The 15,886-nt window shown below is 47.1% G+C and overlaps 1 protein-coding gene across 9 annotated transcripts in view; it reads left to right on the top strand.

Moving 5' to 3' along the window:
* The first annotated feature begins 325 nt into the window (after positions 1-325).
* The window catches only part of st3gal4 (ST3 beta-galactoside alpha-2,3-sialyltransferase 4), a 142,233-nt gene continuing 126,672 nt past the window's right edge, over positions 326-15,886 (top strand). For 7 of the 9 annotated variants that reach the window (XM_033049568.1, XM_033049572.1, XM_033049571.1 and 4 more), the window contains exon 1: positions 326-545. In XM_033049568.1, coding sequence (XP_032905459.1) covers positions 521-545 — 25 coding nt within the window. In that variant the 5' untranslated portion in view covers positions 326-520. Of the gene's footprint in view, positions 546-8,694; positions 8,923-15,886 lie in introns of those variants that run through there. The other 2 variants (XM_033049566.1, XM_033049567.1) reach the window with 2 other exon arrangements.

The raw sequence follows: 15,886 nt of genomic DNA, 5'->3' as shown, positions 1-15,886 counted from the left end.
CTGTTTCCTTTATCATCCTTATTTGCGTATCTTTCATTCATTTGTTCTATATTTCTCTACATCACCGTCTAGATATCTCCCGTTTCCCTTATTCCTAGCCAGTCTGAAGAAGGGCCTCGACCCGAAACGTCACTCATTCCTTCTCTCCAGAGATGCTGCCTGTCCCGCTGAGTTACTCCAGCATTGTGTGTCTTACATTTATTTGGACGACGCGTGATAAACTCACGGGGTTTGGTCTCTGTCGCACTTGATATCTCTTTGCTTTACTCCCCGCCTATTTCACTGGGTGGTTCTGTCCGCCACTTCCCACTTGTTAGTTAACAGTGAAAGTATGAACACACCTGTACTCGCGTTACCGCTACTGAAGTGAATACAAATTGGCACTGTTTTGTATCCGAGGAAGAATTTGGCTGCCCGTATATTCCACGAGATCGTTCTGGATAATAGAGCAACTGAATAATCGCAGAGAGAGAGATAAACAAAAATAAGGTACAGGTCATTTAAGATCGGGTCACCCTGAATGTGGTTACACGCCGAGAAAGTCGGTAAGTTGAACAGAAACATACAGAGGAGAAAAAGTGCTGGAGGAACTCAGCGGGTCCGGCAGCATCTGCGGAGAGGGATGGACTCCCGACGATTGGGGTCGGGGTCGTTCTTCCATTTCCCTGCACAGATGCTGCCCGACCCTCTGAGTTCCCCCAGCACTTTGTTTTATGCTCTCGATTCTAGCACCTGTCTTCTCGTTGATTCTTCAAGTCGGGTCGTTGCATCGTTTTTGTTTATTAAGTAAGAAATAAAGTTGGACATTAAAAGCTGGAGTAACTTAGCGGGACAGGCAGCAACTCCGGGACGTTTCGGGGCAATAACATTCTCCAGTCTGTTCTCCACCCGAAACGTCGCCTATTCCTTTACTCCATGTTGCTGCCTGTCCCGCTGAGTTACTCCAGCACTATCTTCGGTTTAAACCAGCATCTGCAGTTCCTTCCTACACAAAGTTTAAACTAGATTGGCAGGGGGGTGGGATCTTGTACAGGACAGACAGGTACTGAGAGGCTAGAAGTTGGTCTGGAGGGTGGTGTGGGAAAGGTTAGTGGACAAAATAGTTAGTGGACAGTGGAGGCCAAGTCACTGAATGGATTTAAGAGAGAGTTAGATAGAGCTCTAGGGGCTAGTGGAGTCAAGGGATATGGGGAGAAGGCAGGCACGGGTTATTGATAGGGGACGATCAGCCAAGTTCATAATGAATGGCGGTGCTGGCTCGAAGGGCCGAATGGCCTCCTCCTGCACCTATTTTCTATGTTTCTATGTAATAGGCAGATGAAAGACGGAGAGTGAGGAAGGAGCATTCGTTTAAACTCCACCTATTTTAATGCGAGGGGCCTGACGGGCGAGACAGATGAGCTTAGGGCATGGATAGGTACGAGCAACTGGGACGTTGTAGCCATGACTGAAACCTGGTTAAGGGAGGGGCAGGACTGGCAGCTCAATGCTCCCGGGGTACAGGAGCTTCAGGAGAGACAGCGGTGAGGGAAAAAGAGGAGGGGGGGGGGGTTGTATTGTTGGTTAGGGAGGATGTCACGGCTGTGACCAGAGGTGACATTAACGACGGTTCGTCTCGTGAGGCTACATGGGTGGGGCTGAGGAACAGGAAAGGGATGATCACCTTGTTGGGGTGTACTACAGACCCCCGAATAGTCAACGGGAATTAGAAGAACAAATATGCCAGCAGATTGCAGACAGCTGCTGGTCAAATAAGGTTGTTAACCATATAACCATATAACAATTACAGCACGGAAACAGGCCATCTCGGCCCTACAAGTCCGTGCCGAACAACTTTTTTCCCTTAGTCCCACCTGCCTGCACTCATACCATAACCCTCCATTCCCTTCTCATCCATATGCCTATCCAATTTATTTTTAAATGATATCAACGAACCTGCCGCCACCACTTCCACTGGAAGCTCATTCCACACCGCTACCACTCTCTGAGTAAAGAAGTTCCCCCTCATGTTACCCCTAAACTTCTGTCCCTTAATTCTGAAGTCATGTCCTCTTGTTTGAATCTTCCCTATTCTCAAAGGTAAAAGCTTGTCCACATCAACTCTGTCTATCCCTCTCATCATTTTAAAGACCTCTATCAAGTCCCCCCTTAACCTTCTGCGCTCCAGAGAATAAAGACCTAACTTATTCAACCTATCTCTGTAACTTAGTTGTTGAAACCCAGGCAACATTCTAGTAAATCTCCTCTGTACTCTCTCTATTTTGTTGACATCCTTCCTATAATTGGGCGACCAAAATTGTACACCATACTCCAGATTTGGTCTCACCAATGCCTTGTACAATTTTAACATTACATCCCAGCTTCTATACTCAATGCTCTGATTTATAAAGGCTAGCATACCAAAAGCTTTCTTTACCACCCTATCTATATGAGATTCCACCTTCAAGGAACTATGCACGGTTATTCCCAGATCCCTCTGTTCGACTGTATTCTTCAATTCCCTACCATTTATCATGTACGTCCTATTTTGATTTGTCCTGCCAAGGTGTAACACCTCACATTTATCAGCATTAAACTCCATCTGCCATCTTTCAGCCCATTCTTCCAAATGGCCTAAATCACTCTGTAGACTTTGGAAATCCTCTTCATTATCCACAACACCCCCTATCTTGGTATCATCTGCATACTTACTAATCCAATTTACCACCCCTTCATCCAGATCATTGATGTACATGACAAACAACAAAGGACCCAACACAGATCCCTGAGGCACCCCACTAGTCACCTGCCTCCAACCCGACAAACAGCCATCCACCATTACCTTCTGGCTTCTCCCATTCAGCCACTGCTGAATCCATCTTGCTATTCCTGCATTTATACCCAACAGTTTAACCTTCTTAACCAACCTTCCATGAGGAACCTTGTCAAAGGCCTTACTAAAGTCCATATAGACAACATCCACTGCTTTACCCTCGTCAATTTCCCTAGTAATCTCTTCAAAAAATTCAAGAAGATTAGTCAAACATGACCTGCCAGGCACAAATCCATGTTGACTGTTCCTAATCAGACCCTGTTTATCCAGATGCTTATATATATTATCTCTAAGTATCTTTTCCATTAATTTGCCCACCACTGAAGTCAAACTAACAGGTCTATAATTGCTAGGTTTACTCTTAGAACCCTTTTTAAACAATGGAACAACATGCGCAGTACGCCAATCCTCGGGGACTATTCCCGTTTCTAATGACATTTGAAATATTTCTGTCATAGCCCCGGCTATTTCTACACAAACTTCCCTCAATGTCCTAGGGAATATCCTGTCAGGACCTGGAGACTTATCCACTTTTATATTTTTCAAAAGTGTCAGTACTTCTTTTACTTTGAAACTCATAGTATCCATAACTACTCTACTCGTTTCCCCTACCTCACATAATTCAATATCCTTCTCCTTGGTGAATACCGAAGAAAATAAATTGTTCAATATCTCCCCCATCTCTTTTGGCTCTGCAGATAGCTGCCCACTCTGTTTCTCCAATGGACCAATTTTATCCCTCGTTATCCTTTTGCTATTAATATAGCTGTAGAAACCCTTTGGATTTACTTTCACCTTACTTGCCAAAGCAACCTCATATCTTCTTTTAGCTTTTCTAATTTATTTCTTAAGATTCTTTTTACATTCCTTATACCCCACAAGCACCTCATTTACTTCATGCTGCCTATAATTATTGTAGATCTCCCTCTTTTTCTGAACAAGATGTCCAATTTCCCTTGAAAACCAGGGCTCTTTCCAATTTTTACTGTTTCCTTTCAACCGAACAGGAACATAAAGATTCTGTACTCTTAAAATTTCCCCTTTAAATGTCCACCATTTCTCTTCTACATCTTTCCCATAAAACAAAATGTCCCAGTCCACTCCTTTTAAATCATCTCGCATCTCATCAAAGTTAGCCTTTCTCCAATCAAAAATCTCAACCCTAGGGCCAGTTCTGACCTTCTCCATAATTATATTGAAACTAATGGTATTGTGATCACTGGACCCGAAGTGCTCCCCAACGCATACTGTCCCGTCTCATTTCCTAACAGGAGGTCCAGCACTGCCCCTCCTCTAGTAGGTACCTCTATGTATTGCTGCAAAAAACTATCCTGCACACATTTTACAAACTCCAAACCATCTAGCCCATTTACAGAATGTTGTTGTAGGGGATATTAACTTTCCCAATAGAGACTGGGAAAATCATAATGTGAAGTGTTTAGATGGGGTACAATTCCTCAAAAGTGTTCAGGAGAGTTTTCTTAAACAGTATGTAAAGGCCCCCACACGTGAGAGGGCAACGCTGGATCTAGTATTGGGAAATTGGGAAGGGCAAGTTAATGAAGTGTGTGTGGAGGAGCCTTTTGGGACAAGTGACCACAGTTCTAGGGCCGGCCTTAAGATGATTGGACCGATTGATCCCAATTGGGCCCAGCGCCTAAGGGGGCCCCACGCTAGAGTAATCCAGAACTCCGCTACAGGATCTTTGGAGTAATCTACTCTCGGCTTGGGTAGATCTACCCCGGGTGGAAGGGGGAGAGAGGGGTGGAGAGAGAGTAGAGGGGTGGAGGGGAAGAAAGGGGTAGACGGGGAGAGGGTGTGAGGGGGAATGGAGAAGGAGGAGAGGGGGAGGTCCCTCACGGTCCCGGGGGCAGCGCTCCTGCCCCTCCAGTCACCGTGCTTCATGCTCCCCGGCTCCACCCCTCTCTCTCCCCGTGGATACGTGGTGAACAATACAGGGAGGGCCGGGCCGGGGGATGGAGCAACGTTTACAAACCTCGGCCCCAGCTCACATTTTGATTACTTTCCATTCTACCATAGAGATATATAGTCTATAATAGACTTTATATGTATTCCTATGATTCTACAGTCCTTGGCTGGGAACGTGGGGCTCACCAAAATAGTTCCCAATTGGGCCCCGCATCTCCTAAGCCTGTATTCTGAGGGCTAGGTTATGTAGAGCAGAGGGATCTAGGAGTACAGGTGCATGGTTCCTTGAAGGTTAAGTTGCAGGTAGATAAGGTGGTTAAAAAAGCTTTTGGCACTTTGGCCTTCATCAGTCAGAGTATTGAATATTGAAGTTGAGAGGGCATGTCGCAGATATGTAAGACGTTGGTGAGACCGCATTTAGAATAATGTGTTCAGTTCTGGGCACCATGTTATAGGAGTTATATTGTCAAGCTTGAAAGGGTTCAGACAAGATTTACGAGGATGTTGCCAGGACTAGAGGGTTGCTACCATCTGCCTTCCTTCAGTTGTTGGGTGGGAAGTCAAACACTGTGTGCCAACATCTCCTGAGAACCCTCTGGTTCCCAGCAACCAGGGTAGGGTTATGTCTCTGCCTCATGAAGTGGTGATTCCAGCCTATGATCTGAGTCTAAACACTCCACCCCAAAAGGTAACAAGTGAGACCATGAGACCCTTCCATTTCCCTTTAGTTTAGTTTAGTTTAGAGATACAGCGCGGAAACAGGCCCTTCGGCCCATCGAGTCCGCGCCGACCAGCAATCCCCACACATTAACACTATCCTACACACACACACACACACTAGGGACAATGTTTACATTTATACCAAGCCAATTAGCCTATAAACCTGTACGTCTTTGGAGTGTGGGAGGAAACTGAAGATCTCGGAGAAAACCCATGTGGTCACGGGGAGAACGTACACACTCCGTACAGACAGCACCTGTAGTCGTGATCGAACCCGGGTCTCTGGTGCTGTAAGCACTGTAAGGCAGCAACTCTACTGCTGCGCCACGTTTGAACATCTCTGCTGCCCACTGAAGCCACATCAAGACCATTGAATGCAATGGGCTGGGAGGATGAGGTGCTCTCAAAGTGGACTGTTCCACATCAGTGAAGCCAAGTGAAGACTAGTCGACTGTTTCCCCGAACTCTGTCCTTTTGTCCACCATGGGCTGATGGATCTCCCAGATGCTAGCCATTTGAACTCCCCATCCCATTCCCATATGGAGCTTTCTGTCCTTGCCTCCTCCAATGCCAAAGAGAGACCAAATGCAAACTGCAGCAACAGCACCTCATATTCCGCTTGTAGACAAAAATGCTGGAGAAACTCAGCAGGTGAGGCAGCATCTATGGAGCGAAGGAATAGGTGACGTTTCGGGTCGAGACCCTTCTGCGATTTTTCCAGCATCTGCAGTTCCTTCTTAATCATATTCCGCTTGGGTAGCCCACAACATGACCGCACGTATTCCACCCCTCCTCCTCTGCTGTATTCCTGCCCCACGCACACACATTCCTTTCCATTCCCCTGTCCTCCTCCATCCACTTGTCTCCGACCCTTTCCGCCTCCATTGAATCCCCTATTGTCCTTCAATCCACCATTCCTGTCCACACACTGCCCCTCCCTCTGGTTTTACATTTCATTACTTATCACCCTTCTTATCAGGTTCCACAACGGACACCCGTTTGTTACCTCCACCCATTTGCCAACTATGATCGATGGAATGCCCCTGTCTCTTGCCCCTATGTGGGAGGGAACTGCAGATGCTGGTTTAAACCAAAGATAGACACAAAATAATGGAGCAACTCAGCGGGTCAGGCAGCATCTCTGGAGAAAATAAATAGGTGATGTTTCTGGTCGAGACCCTTCTTCAGACTCAATAGGAATAGTCATCTTACACAGTACATTTCATATCAAGTAGAGGTATGTGGTTCAATTACGGCCAGCAGGAGCTGAGACAATTAAAACCCCCCAATGTGTATGTGTAACTCAATGTGGTTTCTCACCTGCACCCTAATTATTGGTAGATAGCCACAAAAAGCTGGAATAACTCAGTGTCAGGCAGCATCTCTGAAGAAAAGGAATAGGTGATGTTTCGGGCCAAGACCCTTCTTCAGACCGGAATTGTCACCTATTCCTTTTCTCCAGAGATGCTGCCTGACCCGTTGAGTTACTCCAGCATTTTGTGCCTACTGTCACTTGCCAGTCCCACCCCACACCTTCCCCTCACCTCTTTTCACTAACTTTCTCAGCTCTCCACCCGTCTGAAGAAGGGTCCTGACCTGAAACATTGTCCCTCCACAGATGCTGCCAGAGGTGCTGAGTTCCTCCAGCACTTTTGCGTTTTATTCAAGATTCCAGCATCTGCAGCCTCTTGCGTCACCTTGGAGAAAGACTTTGAACGTTGCAGAATGGACTCTAATCACTTCCATTCACTCACAGACTTAAAACCCTGTTTATACCCCCCAATTACCCAGATCCACCCAATCAGGAACACCTCCTCCCCACCCAAGTTTCCTTTGTATTCCTTTCAATTTTACCAAAGGTCATCTGAAATTTAAAGACAGATACAAAGTGATGGAGTAACTCAACAGGTTAGGCAGCTTCTCTGGCGAAAAGGGATGGGTGACATTTCGGGTCAGGATCCTTCTCCTGAAATATTAACCGTTTCACTTCCCTTTGATATGACCTGACCTGTTTGAGTATTTCCAGTATTTTCCAATTCTTACAGCAAATTTTCAATATCTACATCTTTCAAAATTGTTGTCATCTGTGCCAGGTGTTTCTACACAGTTTTTCAATGTGGCCAACATATCATTTTGAATTATAGCCCAGATAATTAGACACAAGTCCATGAATTACAGTGTGCAGGACGGAATTGCAGATGCTGGTTTAAACAGGTCAGACAGCATCTCTGGAGAGAAGGAATAGGTCTGAAGAAGGGTGTCAACCCAAACATCACCTGTTCCTTTTCTCCAGAGATGCTGTCTGATGCGCTGAGTTGCTCCACCTTTTGTGTCGATCTTCCTGTAATAACAGAACAGTTGATAGCCCAGTTCAGTTGAATTACGCATTTACATGAGGTGCATTTGACCCTGGTTTTAAACATTTCTGAGCTCCTCAGTCTGTAAATGAACCAGTTATCCTTACGTGACATTCCTGCATATTCACATTTGTACCTGGCTTCAGGTATCTGGAGCCTTTTACCTGGAATCAATGTTGTAATTCTGTTATGACTCATCAAAAAGCACCGGAGCGGGGGAATAACATACGCATCACTGTCTCTCTCTCTCTCTCTCTCTCTCCCTCCCTCTCCCATTCCCACACTCTTCCTCTCCCTCTCCCTTTCCCTCCTTCTCCCTCCCTCTCCCATCCCTTTCCCCCTCCCACCTTCCCCCTCTCTCTCTCCCCTCTCTTTCCCTCCTCTCATTTTCGTTCTCCCTATCCTTCCCTTCTTTTCCCTCCCTCCTCCCCTCTCCCTTTCCCCCTGCCTTTCCCTCTCCATCCTGCCCTCTCTCTTTCTCTCCCTCTCCCTCTCTCCTCACTTTCCTCCCACCCCTTCTCTCTCTCCCTCTCTATCTTTCACTTTCTCTCACAGCCCTTGCATCTCTCTCTCTCGTTCTCGCTCTCTCTCTCTCTCTCTCTCTCTCACTCTTACTCTCTCCCTCAATCTCTCCCTCTTTCTCTTTCTCTTTCTCTCCCTCTTCCGTCTCCCTCTCCCTCTCCCTCTCCCTCTCCCTCTCCCTCTCCCTCTCCCTCTCCCTCTCCCTCTCCTCTCCCTCTCCTCTCCCTCTCCCTCTCCCTCTCCCTCTCCCTCTCCCTCTCCCTCTCCCTCTCCCTCTCCCTCTCCCTCTCCCTCTCCCTCTCCCTCTCCCTCTCCCTCTCCCTCTCCCTCTCCCCTCTCCCTCTCCCCCCCCCTCCACCTCTCCCTCCCACCTTATCTTTCTCCCTCCCTTCCCCCCCCCACTGTCACTCTTCCCTGAGTTTCACAAATGTCACATTTCACGGAGACTTTGCTCGCTGTGAGTGGATGCAGGGAGGCTGGAGTTTTGGTTGATGGCAGGATCTGTGGAGCACTAACTGTCGCTGACTGTACAACCACCTGCACACTCCCGCTACCAGGTTAATCTTGCTGCTCTACCTGTAGGTATCGCTTTACATAATGTATGGGGTGTGTAAGGTGATTTCGCTGCAGCTGCTGGGTGACGTGTTACGGTGTAAGTGATGTTGGCTGGTGTTGTATGGCCTTTGTCGTGCTGTATTGTGTTAGTAATGTTAGTAGTGTTGGGTGGTATTAATTTACTCCGCCATTCAATCATGGCTGATCCATCTTCCCCTCTCAACCCCATTCCCCTGCCTCTCCCCATAATCTCTGACACCCGTACCAATCAATAATCTATCTATCTCTGCCTTAAAAATATCCATTGACAGCCTCCACAGCCTTCTGTGGCAAAGAATTCTCCAAATTAGTAATAGTATTGAGGTGTGATGTTAGTTGTGTTGAATGGTCTTCGTGATTGGAGCTTGAAGGTTTGGATAACATTGGAAGCTATTAGGAGTGTTGTGTAATGCTTGAGGTTTTGAATAGTGTTGGGGGGTCTGGATGGACTTATGGAGTTGGTGTTGGCTGGTGTGATCAATAGCGCTATAGATATTGGGTAGTCCTGGTTAGTGTTGGCAAGTCTTGCAATCTTTCAGTTCAGTTTAGTTTATTGTGTCGTGTACCGAGGTACAGTGGAAAATTTTAGTTGCGTGCCACCCAGTCAGCAGAAAGACAATACATGATTACAATCGATCCATTTACAGTGAGGAATAGAGATTTAAGATCGTGGAGCGATTGTAATATGTTTGTAGATCTGCTTCTGTGGCGAGCACACAAATAGTCGCCTGGGCTGGGCACCATCTTGGAAGCATCTGTGCATGTAGTTTAATAGTGAAGGTTGGGTATGGACTACTGATGGTTGGGTATGGACTGCTGATGGTTGGGTGTGGACTGCTGATGGTTGGGTGTGGACTGCTGATGGTTGGCTGTGCTGTGGACCTGCTGATGGTTGGGTGTGGACTGCTGATGGGTGGGTATGGACTGCTGATGGTTGGGTGTGGACTGCTGATGGTTGGGTATGGACTGCTGATGTTGGGTGTGGACTGCTGATGGTTGGGTGTGGACTGCTGATGGTTGGGTGTGGACTGCTGATGGTGGGTATGGACTGCTGATGGTTGGGTGTGGACTGCTGATGGTTGGGTATGGACTGCTGATGGTTGGGTATGGACTGCTGATGGTTGGGGTGTGGACTGCTGATGGTTGGGTATGGACTGCTGATGGTTGGGTATGGACTGCTGATGGTTGGGTGTGGACTGCTGATGGTTGGGTATGGACTGCTGATGGTTGGGTGCAGGCACGGAACTCACTGTCAAACTATGGAGGGGACCGGGGGACAGGGGGGACACAATTTTTTGGCGGCCGCGTGCGCATGCGCACACTCACACACACATGCGCGAGGCTTCGGAGGCTCAATCCAGCGCTAAATGCATCTCAACTCTGCCTGTCTCGCCAGGTTAACCTACAAGCCCTGCCTGGACTGACAGGACACCAGCGCTGCTTCTCCGCGCTGGCCATATTTCCCGCAAGCTCAGGCAGGTTAACCTGGCGGGACAGGCAGAGCTGAGCTGGGTTTAGCGCTGCTTCTCTGCGCGGGCTGTGGGCCTGGGGGTACAGCTCGCGTCTGACTCCCGACATCTCTGGCCACCCGTGGGGGGCACTCGGGTGGGGACGAGACAGCGCCGGAGACCCGGGATCGATCCTGGCTCCGGATGAGGCGCAGGTCTGTGCCACGTCGCCCTCCTCCAATCACCGCGCTCTTTCGTCAGTCCCACCCACACACCCCCACTCCTCCCTCCTCCAATCATCGCACTATCATCATGTCCTGCCCCCATTGCCTGCTGACCGACGTCTCTCTCGTCCAATCGGCGCCCTCGATCAGCAGTCCCACCCCCACTGTCTCGCAGAAAGCGGAGATTTTAACATTTGGAGGCTAATTAACCTGCAAACCACCGCATTTTTAGGTATGTGGGAAGAAACCAGAGCACCCAGAGAAAACCCACGTGGTCACAGGGACAACGTGCAAACTCCACACAGACAGCACCTGAGGTCAGGATTGAACCTGGGTCTCTAGCGCTGTAAAGCTGCAGCTCTACCAGCTGTGCCACCCTGCTATTTGGTTGGAACCAAAATCAGAGAAGGCTCAGAACAGAACATATATAAACAGTTTATTAATCATTCCTAGCAGTTACATAGAGTCATAGAATGATACAGTGTGGAAACTGGCCCTTCAGCCCTACTTGGCAACACCAGCCAACATGTCCCACCTGCCCGCATTTGGTCCAAATTTCTCCAAACCTGTCCTATCCATGTACCTGTCTAACTGTTTCTTAAATGTTGGGATAGTCCCGGCCTCAACTACCTCCTCTGGCAGCTTGTTACTCCTCAGATTCCTATTAATTTTTTTCCCCTTCACCTTAAACCTATGTCCACTGGTCCTTGATTCACCTACTCTGGGCAAGAGACTCCGTGTGTCTACCCAATCTATTTCTCGCATGATTTTGTACCCAGAGATGGTGCAAAACTGGAGCAAAATACCAAGTTCTGGAGGAACCCGATGGGTCAGGCAGCATTTCTGGAATAAAAGGGGTTGTCGATGTTTATGGTCAAGACCATCCACTTGAACTAATGAGATATGGTAGTCATTAGTTGTTAGTGGATACAGCTCATCTAGAGGCACCAGGAACACAGAGCAAAGTAATCGGCAGAAAGGTTCACCAGCAAATATGGCGAAGAGGAATGTTTACTAAAGAATTTTAGTTTAGTTTAGTTTGGAGACACAGCGTGGAAACAGCCCACTGTCCACGCCGACGAGAGATGCCTTCACACTAACACAATCCTACACACACTAGGGACAATTTTACATTGAACCTACAAACGCACATGTCTTTGGAGTGTGGGAGGAAACCGAAGATCTTGGACAAAACCCACGCAGGTCACGGGGAGAAGGTACAAACTCCATTCAAACAGCACCTGTAGTCAGGATCCAACCAAGGTCTCTGGCGCTGTGAGGCAGTAACTCCACGATGGAGACCAAGAGAAACTGAAGTCAAATCAAGAGTGTCAAATGTCCCAAAACAGAACAATGAAATTCCTGAGACATGAAACTGATGCTAGGCTTGTCAATCTCTTTTGATAGATCTGGTGGGCACTGAGAAAAGATAATGGTGAAAGAAAAGAATATGGAATCCCCATCTCATGTCAAAGGGCCTGTATCTGTGCTCTAAATGGGCTTAATTAGGAAAGGAAAAATAGATTATGAAAGAAAACTGGCAGGGAACATAAAAACTGACTGCAAAAGTTTTTATAGATATGTGAAAAGAAAGAGATTAGTTAAAACAAATGTAGGTCCCTTGCAGTCAGAAACAGGTGAGTTGATCATGGGGAACAAGGATATGGCGGACCAATTTAATAACTACTTTGGTTCCGTCTTCACTAAGGAAGACATAAATAATCTGCCGGAAATAGCAGGGGACCGCGGGTCAAAGGAGTTGGAAGAATTGAGTGAAATCCAGGTTAGCCGGGAAGTGGTGTTGGGTAAATTGAATGGATTAAAGGCCGATAAATCCCCAGGGCCAGATAGGCTGCATCCTAGAGTACTTAAGGAAGTAGCTCCAGAAATAGTGGATGCATTAGTAATAATCTTTCAAAACTCTTTAGATTCTGGAGTAGTTCCTGAGGATTGGCGGGTAGCAAACGTAACCCCACTTTTTAAGAAGGGAGGGAGAGAGAAAACGGGGAATTACAGACCAGTTAGTCTAACATCGATAGTGGGGAAACTGCTAGAGTCAGTTATTAAAGATGGGATAGCAGCACATTTGGAAAGTGGTGAAATCATTGGACAAAGTCAGCATGGATTTACAAAAGGTAAATCATGTCTGACGAATCTTATAGAATTTTTCGAGGATGTAACTAGTAGCGTGGATAGGGGAGAACCAGTGGATGTGGTGTATCTGGACTTCCAGAAGGCTTTCGACAAGGTCCCACATAAGAGATTAGTTTACAAACTTAAGGCACACGGCATTGGGGATTCAGTATTGATGTGGATAGAGAACTGGCTGGCAAACAGGAAGCAAAGAGTAGGTGTAAACGGGTCCTTTTCACAAAGGCAGGCAGTGACTAGTGGGGTACCGCAAGGCTCAGTGCTGGGACCCCAGCTATTTACAATATATATTAATGATCTGGATGAGGGAATTGAAGGCAATATCTCCAAGTTTGCGGATGACACTAAGCTGGGGGGCAGTGTTAGCTGTGAGGAGGATGCTAGGAGACTGCAAGGTGACTTGGATAGGCTGGGTGAGTGGGCAAATGTTTGGCAGATGCAGTATAATGTGGATAAATGTGAGGTTATCCATTTTGGTGGCAAAAACAGGAAAGCAGACTATTATCTAAATGGCGGACGACTAGGAAAAGGGGAGATGCAGCGAGACCTGGGTGTCATGGTACACCAGTCATTGAAAGTAGGCATGCAGGTGCAGCAGGCAGTGAAGAAAGCGAATGGTATGTTAGCTTTCATAGCAAAAGGATTTGAGTATAGGAGCAGGGAGGTTCTACTGCAGTTGTACAAGGTCTTGGTGAGACCACACCTGGAGTATTGCGTACAGTTTTGGTCTCCAAATCTGAGGAAGGACATTATTGCCATAGAGAGAGTGCAGAGAAGGTTCGCCAGACTGATTCCTGGGATGTCAGGACTGTCTTATGAAGAAAGACTGGATAGACTTGGTTTATACTCTCTAGAATTTAGGAGATTGAGAGGGGATCTTATAGAAACTTATAAAATTCTTAAGGGGTTGGACAGGCTAGATGCAGGAAGATTGCTCCCGATGTTGGGGAAGTCCAGGACAAGGGGTCACAGCTTAAGGATAAGGGGGAAATCCTATAAAACCGAGATGAGAAGAACTTTTTTCACACAGAGAGTGGTGAATCTCTGGAACTCTCTGCCACAGAGGGTAGTCGAGGCCAGTTCATTGGCTATATTTAAGAGGGAGTTAGATGTGGCCCTTGTGGCTAGGGGGATCAGAGGGTATGGAGAGAAGGCAGGTACGGGATACTGAGTTGGATGATCAGCCATGATCATATTGAATGGCGGTGCAGGCTCGAAGGGCCGAATGGCCTACTCCTGCACCTAATTTCTATGTTTCTATGTTTCTATGTTTCTAAAGCTACTGTGTTGATGAGACCTTCATCCCACCTGTTTGTGGAGCGTACTTCCCTGATAGGTCCAGGGAGTCTTTGTCAAGGTTCATCCAAAAGAACTATGGAACATAATGTTCATTATTCAATGGGTTATTGACAGGGATACACACCGTTAGAAGATCAATAACATGGTGGAAGATACAGCCACAAGAAACTGCAGATGTTGGTTTATCCCAAAGACAGACACAAAATGCTGGAGTAGCTCAGCGGGTCAGGCAGCATCTCTGGAGAAAAGGAATGGGCGGTGTTTCGGGTCAAGAGCCTTCGTCAGACTGAGAGTCAGGGGAGAGGGAAACTAGAGATATGAAAAGGTACAAATCAGAGCTGGAACCGATGGCCCAGGAAAGGTGGAGCCCACAATGGAGGATTGTTGGCTGTGGAGAAGGTGATAATGAAGGGATGCGAACAGTGGAACTGGCAGGATAGCGAGGGAGGGAGGGAAATGGAGAGAGAGGGAATGCAAGGCTTAGCAAGTGTTGGTTTATAAAAAAAACACAATGTGCTGGAGTAACTCAGCCAGCATCTCTGGAGAACATGGATGGGTAATCGTGTAGGAAAGAACTGCAGATGCTGGTTTAAACCGAAGATAGACACAATATTCTGGAGTAACTCAGCAGGACAGGCAACATCCCTGGAGAGAAGGAATGGTAATGTTTCAGTATGGGATCCTTCTTCAGACTGATTTATTGTAGTTGACAATCAATCTGAAGAAGGGTACCCACTCGAAACATCGCCTATCCATGTTCTCCAGAGATGCCGCTTGACCTGTTGAGATACTCCAGCACTTTGTGTCTTGTTTTGGTGAAGGGTACACTGGAATCCTGATGGATCGGCCTATGTACAGCTGAATCATGCTGTCTGGCACATTCTGCCATGCAGGAGCATGCATTGAGGAATGCACTGATGTACAGTGCAGCAACTGCTGAGGCTCTGTGGGGTATAACTACAGTCCAGGGGCCTACAACTGTGGGTTGTGTCCTGTGTAATAATGTTTCAAACTTACTGTTGGAGGACAATCTAGCACTGAAAATTGATGCCATGTTGATGTGTGTAGGAAGGAAGTGCAGATGCAGGTTTAAACTGAAGATAGACACAAAATGCTGGAGTAACTCAGTGGGTCATGGATCTCTGGCTGGAGGCCCATGACCAGGTATCTGAGCATGCTCCCCTGTTGGCTGTTATATATATTAGTGATGGTGTTAGTTTATTGATGTCACATGTACCGAGATACAGTGAAAAGTTTGTGTCTTTACATGCAATCCGATTAGATCAGACAGTACTATGCTTAGCTACCACCAACGTTACAGTAGATGGATGACAACGTTCAATCCATAGCCATCACTCGTCCGGTCAAGCCTGTCCTCGAGCCAGTCTACCAGAGTAGACCCCTGACTTGCCGAGATGGATCTCTGACCACTTTCTGCTGTTCAGGGAGACAATTGGCTAACATGCAGGATTGGGGAGGACACTTGCCTGGTCAGTTTAGGCCAGAAGAAGACCTTTAACAGAAGATCACACACAAACCTGACAGCTGTGTTATCTGAAATGTATTTGGAGAGTGAATGCATAACAGGCTGCAACTGATCTACAGATATTTGTAGATGCTCTGGACGGGAGGCACGGTGGCACAGCGGTAGAGCTGCTGCCTTACAGCACCAGAGACCTGGGATCCAAAGAGGAAGTAAGATTCCAAGGGGAGTAAGGGGAGTAAGGGGAGACTGTGGCTGACCAGGGAAGTCAGGGACAGTATAAAAATAAAAGAGAAGAAGTACAACATAGCAAAGATAAGTGGGAAGCAAAGATAAAAGAAGTACAT

This window comes from Amblyraja radiata, chromosome 33 (assembly GCF_010909765.2).
Source record: "Amblyraja radiata isolate CabotCenter1 chromosome 33, sAmbRad1.1.pri, whole genome shotgun sequence".
In the NCBI taxonomy this organism is placed as follows: Eukaryota; Metazoa; Chordata; class Chondrichthyes; order Rajiformes; family Rajidae; genus Amblyraja; species Amblyraja radiata.
Note: the sequence above shows the minus strand (reverse complement) of the source record. Positions and strands in the feature narration are given on the sequence as shown.